Source organism: Chaetodon auriga, chromosome 3 (genome assembly GCF_051107435.1).
Source record: "Chaetodon auriga isolate fChaAug3 chromosome 3, fChaAug3.hap1, whole genome shotgun sequence".
NCBI classification, from domain to species: domain Eukaryota; kingdom Metazoa; phylum Chordata; class Actinopteri; order Chaetodontiformes; family Chaetodontidae; genus Chaetodon; species Chaetodon auriga.
The window spans coordinates 19,109,164-19,126,651 of record NC_135076.1 but is presented as its reverse complement, the minus strand read 5'-3'; the positions used below and the strand labels follow the sequence as shown (position 1 = coordinate 19,126,651).

Here is a 17,488-nt window from a genome sequence, read left to right as displayed (position 1 = left end):
TTCTTCTGAGGCAGATGCACATGCACACAGTGACATGGTTTAATGGTGTTGATCCCACCGCCCCATGCGCTGCCGGTCCCACGCAGCGTTGACTGGCTCCAGACTGAAATGAAAACTCTGCAAAAAAGGTCTTTGTATAAAACCGGCATCCGCTGTTCCGCAGGACTGTCGCAAGGAACAAAAGATGAAAGGCGGAGGGAACTGGTTGTGCAAACCTACAACCAGGTGATGTGAGAGAAATCCAATCGAAACACCACAAGACACTGACAATTTATTTATTAGTTTTGTGACAATGTAGTTGACAATTTTCTTGACACACCTTTTGTATTCATGACAATGACATGTACAATGACAGCTCTGCAGCAGCATTTACGGTCTAGGCTGTCTGCGAGTCACCCCCCTTCGTCTTGTTTCTTGAAGTTAACTGGATCTGCTCCACATTTTAGCAGCTGATGATGAACCCTCACTCATGTGTAACCTAAGGCCATGAGGCTCCACCTTACTGATGGAGGACAATGTACAACATAAAGAGTTACGTAGATTAAAGCACTGTGCAAAGACTAAGGTGCTGACAACCCCCCCACCCCCTCCCCATCAGTTTTTTTCTCAAACACACACACAAAGGCCAATAAAGCCCAGTACAAACATACACACAAGCAGGTACGCACACACATACACAGATCACTAAAGGCATGTTTTCATATTGTGTTGGATCTGTATCATGCCCTCTGTACAGGAGGGGGGGGGGGGGGGCTCAAATGATTTATCAGTTCCTGCTTAATTCAAAGTCTTACAGACCCACCTGTAGGCCAGAGTTAGCATAGGGAAGGAAAATATAACTGAACAATTGTATTTCTTTGTGCTTTAATAGTAAAGTGGGCGATTTTAGTGGGCGTGGTGAGGAGATCGTTTGGATTGAGGCCTCAACCTGATGTGAGGAAAATGAAAAAATGGAACCTTTCTAAAGCAAGCATGCTTCTGACCACATCGGACAGGTAAGTGTGATTCTCCATCACCAGTTTCATAATGGTATCACCTGCCAGCATTAGGTGTTTCCCTTGTAATGTTTGCTTTAGATCTGGTTTGACCACAAAACAGGATTGAATGAGCTCACCCTTGGGCATGTTCTTATTTCTCTCCTTAACTGAATCATGTTTGTACTCCTGGGGGGTGTATTACACGGCGAGATCGACACGGCTCAAAATGTCTCGCTAACTCACTGATCTCTCTTCGTAGTCCACCCCTCAGGTCTATCATCACAGATCACTGCAATGGTAATGAGAATGTAGGTAACACAAATCATAAGCTTTAATAAGACATAATTACTGGATGCATACGGTCAACTCGTGTCACAAGTCTGATTAATAAGTGCAAATATCTGATTCGTATCAATGGTTTGTCAAGTGGTCTACTTGTGCTTCAGCCAATAATCTGAGGTCTCGTTGTCATGAGAAGTCATTAGCTTGACAGCAGCAGTCTACCAGCTATCCATCCCATTAGTGACTAAAGCGCATACTGTATTACCTTTTGCCATGTCTGTGTTGTTGGTAAACACTGGTTCAACTGAGCCCTTATGCTGACTGACAAAACACACACAGAACAGATTTCACAAAGCCACAGGACAATCGATTCGACCGACCAAACTTATTTTTCTCCTAAGAAGATCTAGATGACTCGAGGCCAAGTGGAGGCCTGTGGTATGTCTGCGCAATATATCTGATGTTCGCAGTCTGAAGTCTGATGTTCACCTTTAGCAGTTTTTATATCACATGTCTGCATGTGTAACAGTTCTTGCAGTCGATATGACTCTGCAACAGGCATCTGTCCGGAGACACATCAAAGCATCTGGCAGACCTTCTGAAGGGCGTCTCTTTCCCTTTGTCTTGCAGTGCCACACTGAAGTAATTAGGCTTCAGCAGTCCAACAAACACAGTCTGCAGCCTGATGATGGTGGTCACATGTCCATCCTCCAGCATTCTGTCGCTCTTCATTTCAATGTTAGGGATTAAATAAAGGAAGTGTGTGTGTTTGCGTAAAAAGCGGATCTTGGAAAGGTTTCTTAATCATACCAGTTAACCGTCATATCCATTCCCCTCGACTGCCCTTTATCCTCTCATCTGTATCCTCCTTTCCTCAATCCAGCTCCTTCCTGCTCGTCGTTGAACCCAGCACTCGTTCCTCCAATCCTGTCCAGCAGGCCAAGTGAGGAACTTGTGCAGCACACACACACACGCACGCACACGCATGCTTGCTTGCAAACACACACACACACACACACACACACACACACACACACACACACACGCGCACGCACACGCACGCACGCACACGCACGCACATGCGCACACACACACACAAAGTTCATCCTTAATCTTTTACATGGTCACTGCTTTATATCACCACTTTACTAATCCAGGATACGGGTTAGCAAGATGAAAGTTGTGTGTATGTTCATTTGTGTGCATATTGTATGTGTGTGCGTGTTCAGTCTGGTCCACAGGTGTCTGTGGGCATATGTGTGCGCATGTGCGTGTGTCAGTTGGTCTCGTAGGAGGAGAGCAGCGCGGCGTCCACAGGCTCCATGCAGGAGGGGCAGGTGAAGGATCTCATCAGCCAGTCGTCTATACAGTCCATGTGGTAGATGTGCATGCAGGGCAGGAACCGGATGGGGTCTCCATACACAAAGTCCATCATACAGATGACACACCTGTGAGGGGGAACACAGACACTCGCTATTTCCCATCAACTACAAACTACACTTTTTGGGGATTGGATATGGTCAGCTCGAAGAAGGCAGAAAAAACTGGATGTTAAATTGAAAGTACAAACTTTATTTTGTAGTGTAATTTGATGCTACGCAGACTTAAATGACTTGCAGCACATTACTTTAAAATGTAAAAAAAATGTAAAGGAGGAAAGTGAAAGTGTTTGCAAAATGCAAACAGTGCATCCGTGGGTGTTTTGTCCTCATAGACTTTTAAATATATGCAATTATATGCAAATAGCCCCACCTGAAATTGCTCCCTGCAGTGTAACAGTAACAGGTAACATAAGCCTTTATCCTGACTACGTTAGCACACAGCTCATCATGTGTTGATGTTAGATAAAGCTTGGTCCTGAGCACCACCTCTGACAAGTTACCTTCCTTGTAAAGATAAACATCTGGATGTGTTGTTAAGAATAAAGGCTTGGAATAAAGGCTTTGAACGCTACAGACAGTCTCTGGAGAAAAGCATCTAGTCCATTACTGATATTGTATCATAGCAACGTTACCGCTCCTGATTGGTGTTTGTGTGCTCACTTGAGCAGAAATACCACATGCATAGCATTGTTTTTAGGGTTAGTCAAGTTATACATAGTATTGTATCTTTGGTCTCTGATGTGGCTAAATGTCCACATCATTGCTATTTCTGTATTTTGTGCTGTGGGTTGAAAGGAGACATTTTGAAACTTACTTTGCAAAAGAACAACACGTACCCACACCTGGCTTCTCCTGTGATAGCCTTCATTTTGCTGTAGCATTATGCTAACAATATGGAAAGTCCCACACCACAAGCTGATGGGATTGGTTGCTTAGATACGTGACAGATTAAACCCTGCCTATCTGTATCTGTAGTTCTGACACTGCAGTTTCAAAGTGGAAACACTCAGCCATAGAGCTAACTGCTTTTTTTTTTTTGCTGCTGTTATGCTGTTTTGTAGCATTAAAAACACCAAATGGCCATGTTAACAAAGCTTTGAACTTGCAATAAATGCATTAAATTATGTGTTATAGATTCTATAATACATGGACTGCTTTTACAGACTTTACTGTAAAATGTCACAATATGTGATAACAATATTAGGAAATATTGAGTTTGCATAACCATTCATGTCGGTATGACAGCAGTGCATACACACTAATAATGACAAAGTAAGCTCTCATGATTTTGAATTCATTTACAAGTGTCAACAGGAAGCTGTAAATTGTTCAACGGTGGTTTTGTGGTTGTACTTTCCAACTCCTAATAAAAGATCAGACACTTTTTGAATGAAATGTTTTCAGAAACTCTGTCTGAGATTATTTTTTAAATCCTGTTTTCAGACCAGGAATTTAGCTCATTCTATTTAAAGCGTTTTTAAAGACCAACAAACATCCTGCTTAAACATAGATTGGGGCTCTGAAAGAAGGCCACTCTGTGTCTGACCACCCAGGGTTTCTACTCACTCTCTGATCTTCTTCTCGGAGCCATCCCGCCCTGGGTCGTACACGCCCTTCGGGAGGTGCTGGATGAGTCCGATTCTCTGGGCGATGCGGACCTGCTCCTCCTCTGTCAGCTGAGTGGCCAGACGGGCTTGGCTGGGTGTCGGGTGGTAGACAGGCACATGGATCTGCTCCTGCACAAAGAGAGAGAGACCACAAAAAAAGAAAAAGTCAGAAGAAATAACCATCTAGCGAATCTTGTCTGCTATAAAAAAAATATTATCCTTTGGTTGTGGCCATAATGTTCAGTTTTGGTCTCATCACCCCAAATGACTTCCAGAGGCTTTGAGGCTTGTTACAGTTGCTCTTTAGCATACTGTAAGTGAGCTGCTTTGTGGCGTGAGCGACAAAACTTGACCGTGCAGCCATTTTTCTTGATATCTACATTTCAACTTCCGTATCTCACAGGTCCACTGACAGTTTCCACTCTGCTCACTACTTTCCAGGAAACAGCAAATTTTACAAATTCTAGCAGGGCATGTAAGAGCACAACTTGAAAATAGCACTGGGCGTTATGATTTCCAGAGAAATACACAGAACTGATTCTCAGGGTTGGTTGACAGAATGGTTTGTGGCAGGAAATATGTCAAATATGACTTCAAAGATACACTGCACACTAATTTTCTTGTTGCATAATTATCAAAGCCCCCTCTCCACTCTCAATTCTACCATTGTGAGAGGTTATTTTAACAAAAGCAGAAGTTGTGGTTCTTGATATCTCTTTTGGTGAAAGTCAAGCCAGGTCTGGCAGATGAAGCACAAACATGGGAAATGTTCTTTTGACTGTGGCACAAACATGTCCTATGAACTGGGACATGTTTATTTTAACTCTGCGCGGTGGAATAATGTCACTACCTGCCAATACAATACTGGTAAGCATTAGAATGTAAATCCCCTACCTTGAAGGGTGGATTTCACTTTGGCTCACTACACAAAGTACTGACTGTCAGAGTTGACTGAAACGCTCACACTAACTACTGTCAATAGCTGATGTAATCAATGATTCATTTCAAGCAAACAATATTTCTGGCCATGTGGTGGGATTATGATTGCAGGCAGTAGGTGGTACTGTTTCCCCATGCCTTCTCCAAACAGCTGCCTCAGCAGAGAGCTGCTGTAGATTCAGATGGACCTGTTTTTTGAAACAGGATTAAGAAAAGTTTCACTGGACTCTGATTTAAGTGCAAGTCTACACTTTGAAGAGTAATGAATTAGGAACTCCGGCGAAGCTCTCTCTGAACGTTTCTCCTGGGAGTCAACCATCAACTGCTGCAACCGTCGCCGCTGACTGTTCATACCAGGAAACATCTCGCTAATCTTTCAACTTTTCTGTTCACGTCCTCAAAACAATTCATTGTATACGGTCCAGCCTAAATTTTCTACTCTTGAAACTGGAAAGTCGATGACCTGCACCAAACTTCAAAACAGCCAAAACCTCACTGACCCTCTCCACTGTGGTCGACAAGAACCTGCTTTGGCCTGAACTAAGTGAGACTGTGAAAAGTGACACGTCGAGGGTCTTTCATTATGTCTGTCAGTAACATTTTACATACTGAAACACAAAACCACATAAGTCAAAGTCTAAAGTGTAATGAAAGTCAAATCGCATCAACAGTGTTTCCGTATCAGATCGTAATGAGTCAAACAAACAGAAAAAGCCATATTAGCACACCCCAAACCTGTACAACGTAATAAAAAAATCTAAGCATTTTTACTAAAAGATGACTCTTTTTAAAAACTTTAATATTCTTAAACAAAAAAAGAAAAGCTGAAATACAACAAACACAACATCATACTTGTGACAAAGAAAACTGAAATAATGAAAATAGAGCTGAAACATAAATTCAGGGGAGAATAAGTATGCATTTTGTTTGTCTGTACTGTGAACTAACAGCGTCTGCACACGTCTTTCTCCTCTCCGAACGACTTTCTATTCACTCAAATCTCTCAGTTTGTGGTCTATGACTGTGCATCTTCCTTTCCTTCCTCCACTCTGATGCAGTCTTATATACTCAGAGTACTAGTTCCTCCTCTCCCTCGCAGAGCACACACTCTTCAGCCCACCGACTCGCTGCTTCTCCTCCTAAAGCACGCCAATCCCTCACGTCAGGCAACTGAAGGGATCCAACAGCCAGGTCAGGGATTAGGCTAAGTCCACTCTAATGCCATTAAGTGAGCTCCTTCATTAACCACCTGTATAACCACACTGCAGAGATGACCTTTTGACACAAAGCACCACACACTTGAATCAAAATGTGGCTGAGAATCAGAAACTCACATGCTGATAAAAAATCAAAGTGGCTGCTAGACTCCGGGCACTAAATGATGACTGGGTTTTTCATTATTCTGTCAGTGGCTGGTAGATATTCACATTTTGAAAAGTTAACTTCCCACCCTGCTCCTGGCTTTTTTTTTTTTTTAAACACTATTATTATTAGAAATTGCTGGCATGCCTGTCTGAGGCTGCATTCAGACTGAGAGTAACCCTGCATGAAAAAACAGAGCCATCTCATTTGTTTGACTTGAGACAGTCTGGGTCATGTGGCAAAAAAGTTGAACCTGGTACAACGTCTGCTGCATAACCCCCAACCTGACCTGCAATCAAATGCATGCAAGTGCACATTCCTGGTGGATTACTTTGTAATTCTATTGTTTACTTTACGGTCATAAAAGATATGATAGTTGCATCTGCAAATTACAATGGAAAACCACAACTTCACACAGTTGGCGTGAGTTCGGTTGGAAAAACATTATCAGATTCTTTATTAGCCCTGCCCAGAGGAGACATCAAGGTGGTGGAACAAACTGTTGGAGGATGTGTGGCTCAGATTTAGCTAATCATTATCATGTATTTTGGGATTGTCCGAAACTTTTGTCCTACTGGTCTGATATTCATGATTGTCTGGAATACATGTTTCAAATTACTGTTCCATTGGATATCCGCTCAATGTATTTTGGTATCATGGCATTGCATACCCGATCAATAGCAGACAATTATTTAATGAAGATATTATTGATTGGAGGGAAGAAAGCTGTGACAAGAAAGTGGCTACAACCCAACACACCAACACTGGAAGACTGGCAAAGAACTGTTCATGAAATCTATATTATGGAGAGACTGACATTCGCTTTAAAACTACAATCGGAGAAATTTAAGAAATGGTGGTCGAAATGGATTAGATATATAAGACCAAGGAGACCTGAACTACTTTGAGAATGTTTGTTACAAGGTTTCAAGTACCAGACTGCTAAATATTGGGATGACTGAAAATCGCTGTGAGTAGATCTTCATGACAGAATGAGGAAGTGTGACATCCGTTGTTCAGATATTTTTTTTGCACATTGTAAAATGAAAGGGAGAGAAATACATGGGAGAATGTATTTTGGTGTAGTTGTACAAGTGGTGTGCGTGCCACATGTTATTGTACATGTTTTTTTGTGTGTAAATATACTGAAAGGGTTTTGTATGTTCCTCCCTGATAAAAATAACATTAAAAAAAAAAAAAAAAAAAAGATATGATTACTATTGTTGTGTGATGTTTGGGTGTCTGATGAGCCTTTAAACACATTACACTGTTACTCAAACTGTTTTTGGTGCAAGGTTACCCTAAGTGAAGCATGTATGTAGGCTATTAAATCAAAGCTGCAATCCTGAAACATGACACAGCATCTTTTGCCTCCTTTCTGGGGTCACTTTGTTGTGATTGTGCAGTCAAAATGTCATCAAATGACAGAATAATGTGAATTTAGCTATATTATCTCCCTAAATGGTGAAATTAGAAGCGATAACATTCATGATCAAGCAGACAAAAACCCGATCGACATCTGTCAACACTGAAGGTAGAAGAGCCTTCATTGATGAGACCCTCACAGATACAATAATGATGCATTAATTTAGCTTTAGCAAGCATCATGGGCACTAGTCAACATTAATTCTTGAAAGGCTTTTTTTTTCCAGTTAAGGATTTTCATGGAAAACATTCATAAAAAAGATGTCCTGGCTAGGTAGCAAACGCAGCATTTTAAGCCATGAGTCAGCATAACTTTCCTTGATGAGGCTGTCTGCTGCTCCTCTGACAGCCACTCAAAAAGAGACGGCAGCCAGGCAGCAGGAATAAAAGCTATAGACAGGGCCTCAGAGAGGGGCAGCAGCTGTGCTCTGTGTGAGGGTCCGGCTGTTTAGCTGTGCAGTGGTCAGCAGTGTAATTGTTGTCATATGCCTTTCCCTTCCTTCATACATGGCGTGTCAGCTGGGCTGTGACAACTGTTCATTATGTGGCCTCAGGTTGACCAGAAGGACAACAGAGGTGGAGAGTGAGACAGAGGGAGTAGGCGAGGGTGAAAGTGGGACTAAGGGGAGGGGAGCCAAAGTGCAGACCCTGGCTTCCTCTGCCAAGCACGCTGTAGGCTGCCGAAACTGTCAGCCTGCCAGGCCCAGACTACAAATGGAGAGCGGGAGGAAGGTGAAGACTGTATGGGAGCAGATGCACAGAGTTAAAGCAAAAGAAAGCAAGCTAGAGAGGAGAGGTGTTTATCCTGGCTCCTCCATCATCCATCACTAATTGAAAGACATTCAGAAAAAAAGGAGAGAGAGAGAGAGAGAGAGAGAGAGAGAGAGGCACTCTCAGGCCACAAGTTCAATAACAGACAACAGCCTTTATATTCAAGAGCACACAAACACAGAGCCCAGATTTCCCCCATCGTCGTACGCCTGTGTGTGTGTGTGTGTGTGTGTGTGTGTGTGTGTGTGTGTGTGTGTGTGCGTCCATGCAGGGGATGTGAAAATGGGTTAGAACCGTACAAGCCCGTTTTCGCTTGCAACATCACTGGCTTCCTCGCTGATTTTAACTCTTATTTTACAGTGAAATGACCAACCTGGGAAAGAAACTCTACAGAAAGTTTGTAGTTTTATAATTCTCTGAAATGTTGTGTGTTCAGCATCTAGCAGGTTTCACAACAGGGAGGAAATATCAAACTCTCCATTGTAACTTCTCGTACCACTCAAACAGCAGAACACACTTCATGTCGCTGACCCAAATCATGCTAACCACAGCCTCTGTTCTCTGTGAATGAGGAAACTACTAACAGTTAACAGCTCCTCAGGCCAACAGCGGGTTAGCAGTTGATGCTAAAGGGGATAAATGTATGTTTGCACAGGGCTTTGTACAAACAGTTTGCCTCTTGCGCTTTAGGCTCACCTCGATGGCTAAATAAAACTGCAATAAAAACTGCAAAAACTTAACCTGTTGCATGCTGTAGTATTCTGGGAATATTACTGCTTTATTCCCACCCAAGCCATGATGTAACGTTTGCAAAATCGGCACCGAGCTGGCAGACTGCCACCGTAGGAAAACAATTTCAAACCGTAGCTCCTGGCTGTGCCCACATGATGCTGGCATACCAGAGCAGCCTGAGCATTTAAGGGCTAATGTCCATGTGGGAAAGGGGCTGCAGACAGGCAGCATGATGACTGGGCAAAATTCCTGTTTTAACACATGCTGCAAGAACAGCTTAGTCATAAGGCTTCACAAATAGAAAAAAATGCATCCATAATGTCTTGGCGTTTTTTTAATGTCCATTTTGCCTGCAAATGTTCCAAAAATCAATCATATCCAGCACAGGAAATATCTACTTGCAAAAGGTGTCTTTTGTGAAACTGAAGCAGAGTCAATATGCACTTAAGAGTGAAAAAAAATCAGCAGAAACATGAAGCGTTCTCAGGCTCTGAAATCTTAGCCCTCTGTCCAGGGACTGGAGTAACCAAACCTTTGAACAAGACCTGCAGACACCTGCACACAATACAGGCAAGTATGTAATCAGTTCATCACTCAAACACGCACATGCAACAATGACAACAATGGGAAAGGATGGACATTAGTATCACAGGATGTGTTTGTTGATGTGATAACAGGACAGGCGGACGGCACCATGATAACAGTTTCTGTGTATCGCATCACTTCATCAGCCTGGAAGAGCAGGAAGTTGGAGATGTTGACGTAGGCTAAGAGTCTTTGCCCCAGTGTTTACACATAACACATGACGAAGCTCATACAAAGGCTTTACTGTAGCCTTAGAACAACTGTAGATTATGCACATAATGAACACATCGTGGTGGAAAAAGGAAAAGTGTATTTAGGGGAAATGAAGTTAAGTGAAAAGTAATAATACACTTTCATTTATTTTTACAATTTTAACAATAGCCATAACTTAATCATGCTGGAACAGCATCAGCCAGTGAAAACAAATATCAGGGGAGTTATGACAGCCTGCCCCACATTATATAAGCGCTTCATGGCCTTTCACTTATAAACCACTGTAATATAATGACCAAACCACCCTGACCCCATTGGTCATATGAGCCAGGGCTGCCAAATATCTCTCTGAGAAGAGTCGTGGAGAGACAAAAGAGTTACTGGGAGTCCTGGTGCTTGTGGTGAGTACTCAGGAACAGCCACCTCCATGTGGCTATGTCAGCCAAAGCCCACAGACTATGTCACTGACCTACAGTACAATGGCTTGTTTGTCAGCACTGCCTCCTCCACCCCTGAAATGTTTCTGTTACCATATTAGGTCAAGATGGTTGGTCCCAAAGGGCTGCCTTACAAGACTAAAAATCTGGTTTAAGTGACTCAGTCACACCTGTGATGAAGTCAGAAGCACTTTGGATGAACTCATCTGAGCGACACAACAGCGTTACCTGAACACAGTAAGGAAGTCACAGTCTTTTCCTTTCTTCTCTGACTGCAGTCTACAAGAGTAGAAGGAAGAACCTGCAGACCACAGCAGAAAAACTATCAAAGTGTTTTTTTATAGCACATCTACAAGTGTAGGTTGTGCTTTTTTAACTATGACTCAGGCGTACTACATCACATGCAGCAGAGTTACTGCTTGACAACACATTCGATATCGACTGATGTCGGGCCTGTTTCAGACAGTGGCTAACACATTAATGAAATAAAAGATGAATACCAGGTGTCAGGCAGTCTTACAATCAGGTTAATTTTTAGTAGCTGCTACATGTCACATTATACGAAGTGTTGGGGAGTAACTAGTTACACATAACTGAAAATCAATGTGTCCGTTCCAGCTTCTGAGATAACATACGTAATTAAATTACAGTTACTAATCTGAATGTTGCTGATTACAAAGGGGTTACATCCGAATCTAACATTCATTCTGTTGCTTTTCATCTTTCCACCATGCAGGAATTCCTGCTTTTGGCATATTTCCAGTCGACGTAGGTCAACAAAGCCATGGGGACAAATTTGAGGGTAGGATGGCTTACAAGGAGCTGTATCTGGACTCCGTTCACTGGGCAGAATGAGCTCAAATTTGGAGCATTGTTTCTGATTGGTTCTCTTGTTTGAATTTCCACTGCCTCTCATCTGCCAATCAAATCAATGCACATCGCTCTAGGCAACCTGAGGCCGTCATGCCTGCGACCAGCCGACCACGTCAAGGCAGGTGGCCGTGTCATCGGACAAGAACGCCATTCGGGGCTGGAAATTCAACGTTTTCCTGGTGGAATCAGCAAATCTCTACCAATACTGCACAGTGCAAAGTGTCAAATTCCCAGCTTTATTGCCCAGTTTAAACATTTGTTAAAAAAAGGAAATCAAGAAATAATCAAAAGTAATAAGTTGCGTTACTTTGATGAAGTAACTGAAATATTAACTAGTACTCTGTAACCTATTGCAATTGAAAAGCTTCCCCTCCAACAGTGACTATATATTAGACATACATGTTTTATATATTCAACAGCAGCTGAACTTCTGAATTCCTCCTTGGAAGCAGACCGAGAGCCTCCTTCTCAAGTGGTTCCCTCTATCTCCTCTCCCTCGTCTCCACTCCAGGTTTGACAGCTAATTACAAACCACCTCTCCAGTAACCTTTCCCCCCCCTCCACATTTCTTCTTCTGACCAAGCTGGCTGAGCCCAAAACCGAACTGCTGACTGCAAGGCCTCTCGTCTTGTCTGGTTGGTTGACAGACTGTGCTCCTCAGCTGTGTGTGTGTTATCTACTGCAGTCAGTGGTGTGCATCCCCTGGCCTCCTTAACCACCTGAAAGGACATTTGGCCTTGTCTTTGACTTTAGCAGGAGGCGCCTATTTGATGTATTTAGATCCTTTTTTATCCTCTAGGCCTCATGTTCACAAAAAAAGTGAGAAAAAGAAAATGCTACAAACTGAAGTGTATTCAGAAAATCAGCTTCATGAAAACACACACAAGCACAGTGAATCTTTCTTAAAGTCTGCAAGGTGTTCAGCCAAAAAGGTTGGGCCGTAAAGCTAGCTGACAGCAGCATAAAGGCCTTTGTGCAAAACTGAAAGTGATCAATGAAAACTCCTGTCACTGCTCCCATCTCTGAGGCTTATGAGGAAGACAGGGACACTGCAAGCCATACCAGGGGTCCAAATGCACACACACGCACACATAAGCGCGCACACACAAACTCTCTCCCTCTCAAAAGCAAACACGCAGGGGCGCCCTATCTCTCACAGCCCAGTCCCACAGCAATGAGTCAGCACTCGTCTCACCAGCTGCTTTCCAAATCACCACACTCAAGACACAGCGTGTTGGGTGCAGCACACAAACGCATAAAACTACAGCCTTCACAATATTATTAGGAGCACGCAGAGAACTGCACCTCCCCCTGCTTTTTAGCCTCTTCAATTGACACGAAACAAATATGAGTACAACTCTCACACACACACTCGCCCACTTTGAAATCATTTTGACAAGACATTAAATGGCCCACGAGCCTAAGTGGTGGGCTCAGAGGGATGATCTCATCCACTTAGCTTTCAACAGCCATCCATCCATCCGTCCGTCCATCCATCCGTCTGTCCGCCCGTCCGTCCGTCCATTCATCCATCCATCTGATGTCAATACAGCCTGTCTGATCAACTATTGAGCTAGAATCCATAAAAACCAAAAACCTTTCCATCAGTGGTTTTTCTTTGGTGATTGTTGGAACAGTGGAAAGACTAACAAAGACGGTTTTGGAGATTTTTATTCGGTTTTTGTCGAGTCCGAGTTAACAAGCCAATTAAGCTAGTCTTAGTTCAGTAAAAGCCAGATGGTGTACGGTTGGATTTTTTAGTTCAATAATGACAACAGGTGTAAGAATATTTCCTTTCTTGGCTTTCTGAGAGCTAAATTTGGTTATGCATTAGACAAAAAAGGTTTTTGTGAGCAGTGTCCACATACGGCCCTTTCTTTCTTCAACCTATGACTTAAGTTGGCCTTGAACCTTGCAGATGCCCGTCTGTGCATAGCCTCTCTTCAGCCAGGAAATTATTCAACGGCACCAAAGCAGCCTCTGGCCGGGCAGAGGACAGACTCAGCTCCAGATGCTGGAATTCACTCTCCTCTGATTCACTGCTGACTGTGGATTCTCAGGAAACACGGTCTGATTGGTGTCATTGTGACAGATGAAGTCAAACTGCAGCAGACCGTGTACTGTTCTACATGCGCTGTTCTTGTGCACGCAGAATAAGGCAACAATGTGTGCAAACCTCCAGTCACAACTTGACATTTTCATACAGCGTCATTCGCCGCTCCCCTATGTCTCCCAGTCTACCTGTCGTTTAGCAAAATGCGTCCGGGAAATTTGGGAAGAAATCCTCTGTGCTGGCTCCCTGAATGCCCAGGGATCTACCTTTCTGTTGTGTATTTCAGTCAACAGCTTCAACTGGAATCACAGATAATACTATATGTTTGGGCCTGAATCATGACCCATATACAGAAAACAGAGGATGCCAGAATTCAGCATTTGAGACACAAATCTTAATAAATCAAATAAATGATATCTAGTTTATCATTCTATGGTTTAATTGTATTTCAAATGGAGTCAGTGGATGGGAGATTCTTACTGAAAAACTCCCTTTCATTCCTTTTTGTTACAAGACAAAACTTAATAATCTATCCCACTGCCCTTTCTGCTGTAAAACAATACTGGGTTCATCCATCAATGTCCTTCTTCTGTACTCATTTTCCTGTAACCTAAGCCCAGCCAAAGCTCGTGTTGTTTTTGTTTGGGATTTCAGTGTTGGGATTTCCAGCATTATGTTTTTCACCATGACTAACAAACCTCACCCTCAGACCTCCAGAAACCAGGCCCGGAGTTGACAGCTTTTAAGAAAACGGCAAATTCAATTTCAAATTGAGTATAGCAGAGCCTTTAGTGCCCCTTCTATCACACACAGCACTTCCAAAGAGTGTGAAGCTGAACTGCAAGCACACAAAAATGTGTGCTGTGTTCTCAGGCAGGGTTCAGATGGTGAAGGTGCTGATTACTGTGGTCACCAGAGAGAAAAGCGCTGGCAGGTCTGAAAGAGCCCTTTATAAGTAGGGTTTAACTAGTTAGTTAACCCTCTTGTGAAACTGCCGGTACAAACAAACTGCACAGATTTGTGAGAGAGTTCTCAACACAACTGAAAGCTTAGTCAGAGCTCTTTCAAAGATATTAAGCTGTGTTTGAGATGTTTATCACACATAACTCCTCGATGACACCAGAGCTGGCTGCTTTGGCCTAATTACACGCTGCTGTATGCCAGATGTGACATACTGCACACAACAAGAACTCCTGGCCCTGTTCAGGTGGTATCTCTGAGTCACTCGGATGAATGTCCTCTATGGGTGACATGACACTGATAAAAACGACAAATATTATGAACAGCAACTTGTAACTGTCTCTTCTCTGTTTGCATGAACTGACCTAAGGCCCAGTTTGAGCCTCTCGTGTATGAGCAAACGTCTGGCTTGAAAATATTTCTTATCAAATAGTGGGTGGAATATTTTTCCATCCAGACGGTTAGAAGAGGATTGTCAGAATAGCAGAACTTGTTTTAAAGCAAACTTAAAACTCTTGTCAAACATCGCTGGATAATTATCTTTTAGAGAAACGACTGGTTATCTCTGTGACTCTGTGATGCTTGCTAATACATGAGAGGCACAAACTGGGGCTGGAACGGACCGTTCACTGAGGGCCCAACCTGCAAGTTTTCAACCGGTAGGAAAGCAACCTAATATGTGAGGCCCAGGTAGACCATAAATATAAAACATTAAAAAAAGACCATACATTAAAGGCTGGAAATAGACAAGGCTTTTACTCCACTCTGAGCATGTGCTGTGACATCTGTCCAACACATAACTACTGTCCAAAGATCATTAAAATGCTTTCAATATTATTAGTCTATGCACATTACTTGGGAGGGAATATGTCACCCAATGCAACAACACACCTCAGTTATACATATATGTTCAGCATTTTTTAGAACTGTTAGTTGTGCATATTCACTGTTTGCTTGACCTCACCCAGTAGTGGTGACAGAGTGAAGTCCATAAAGAACCAAAGAATACCATCCTCATGAGCGGTGAGGCATGGTTGATATCCTGGTCATATACTATATTTGTGGTGAAAGTTACTTATATCTGCAAAGAGGAAACCAATATCAACTGTGTTCATGACATTTCAAAAACCTATTTTTACATCTATTTATCTTCATCTCTATCTAATAAGATCTAGCACCATACAATCAAGTTAAATGACTATGAACGTCAAATTTTGCTTTTCAAATGACAGAAAACAATAGACTGAGACACTGAGGGGCAAATTTTCTGCTTTACAGCACATTTTGAGCTCTGTTGTAAATCCTTTACGAGAGGGGTTTGCACTTGGCTACACCACACTGAATCTAAAATACAAAATTAAGAAGCTTTCTACATGCGGTACTGACCTGAGCTCACCTTCAGTTTCCCATGCTTTTAAAACACTTATCTTAAATCTACAGATAAGGCTTAGCTTAACCTAGTAACAGGCAATCTCTGTGCCAAGGCCTTACATAACGCATACCAGCCGCCTCTTAACATAGAAAAACACACAAGAGAAGGGTTAACGCCATGAATCATATTTACAGCTACAGCATGACCTGGTCTGTTTGGAGATAATCTAATTCAGGAAATAAGGACAGCAGACAAACAAAGTTTCTGCCCTGGAGGAGATCAGGGAACGAAGCAGCTCACAAACTTATGAGAGTCAATGTTTAAAGGAGATCTGGGGTTTGTTTCAAGTCCCTGAAATTACAGTTTATGCTGTTCAAGTGAACAACAGGCCATAATAGATGTCTGTGTGTCTTATTTCATCCCCACTTAACATGAGTCAAAACTACATGGTTTAGTGTGTTTGAATGAGGACTGGAGCAAGTGATGATATCATCCTGCTATATCAGTGAAGGATGAATCATAATATGACTTCAGGGAAATGGCAGACAGAGACAGGAGATAAAACAAAGAGGATTAGAGTCAAAGCCATGAAGGGACGGGGTCAGTGGATGGGTTGAGAGCCAGTGCTGATGTTGAGGATCTGTAACCAGCTGACCGAGCCTCACATATTGGATGTCTAACACCAGTTTCTTGGGGTCTTCTTCTTTTCTATTGGCCACTCAGCGGCATGACATTGATAAACTGGACCAGACATAACACACGACATCATCTAAACTTCAGGTATTTAATTAATTTGCTTAACCTTCTCACAAAAACACGAGGGATAATTGGTTTTAGTCCAAGCAGCTGGTGGTTACCTGATAGGGGGGCGGTGGCTCCTGGTCGGGGTCAGCACCGTCTCCGTAGCTGGCCCGGTCCGACTGAGATTCATGTAGCAAAGAAATGTCGTCCGAGGTCGGAGATTTCAGGCAGTTTCCCATCTCCTTCCACTTCGGTCAAACTCTCTCCTCTCTCGGTGTCGCTTGACTATCGTTAAATAGTGGGATTTCACGGGCCACTCGCACGGATAATGTCAGTTGGCGAGAAGGCGTCGAGAAGGCGTTTTTTCCATACACAGCTGATGAATCTCCTCTCCCAGACGACGGGAGGGCTGCTCAGTTCAACAACAACAAAACATCCCTCAGCTAGCAGCTAGCCACACAAAGAGCTAGCCTGCTAACACCAGCTAGCACTCGCAGGGGAGCATCTACTCGGTTGGCTAAAAAATCACGAATGAAACAACCTCACAGAATTTTAAATCTGCAGACACGGCGAAGCGAAGGAAACATCAATTCCCCTCATTTAAATGGACAAACCAAGGCGCGGTTTTCCTGACTGAAACCTCCGTGGCTGTCAGGGACTTTCCAGTTTGCAGCTGATTAACGACAAAGGGTGGTGATGTAGCGACCGAAGCACCGCCCTGCAAGAAAAAGGGCCAATGAGCCTTCATCTTACATCCAGGAAGCTTAGCCACAGCCA

The 17,488-nt window shown here is 42.9% G+C and overlaps 1 protein-coding gene across 1 annotated transcript; it reads right to left on the bottom strand.

The window, feature by feature from the left end:
• Positions 1-261: 261 nt before the first annotated feature.
• On the bottom strand, positions 262-17,411 carry rnf11b (ring finger protein 11b). The gene is made up of 3 exons (XM_076725988.1): positions 16,828-17,411; positions 4,208-4,377; positions 262-2,707 (listed from the first exon to the last, which is right to left on the bottom strand). Exons 1-3 carry the CDS (start codon positions 16,948-16,950, stop codon positions 2,536-2,538), a joined length of 465 nt encoding a protein of 154 aa, XP_076582103.1. The 5' UTR covers positions 16,951-17,411; the 3' UTR covers positions 262-2,535.
• Positions 17,412-17,488: the final 77 nt, after the last annotated feature.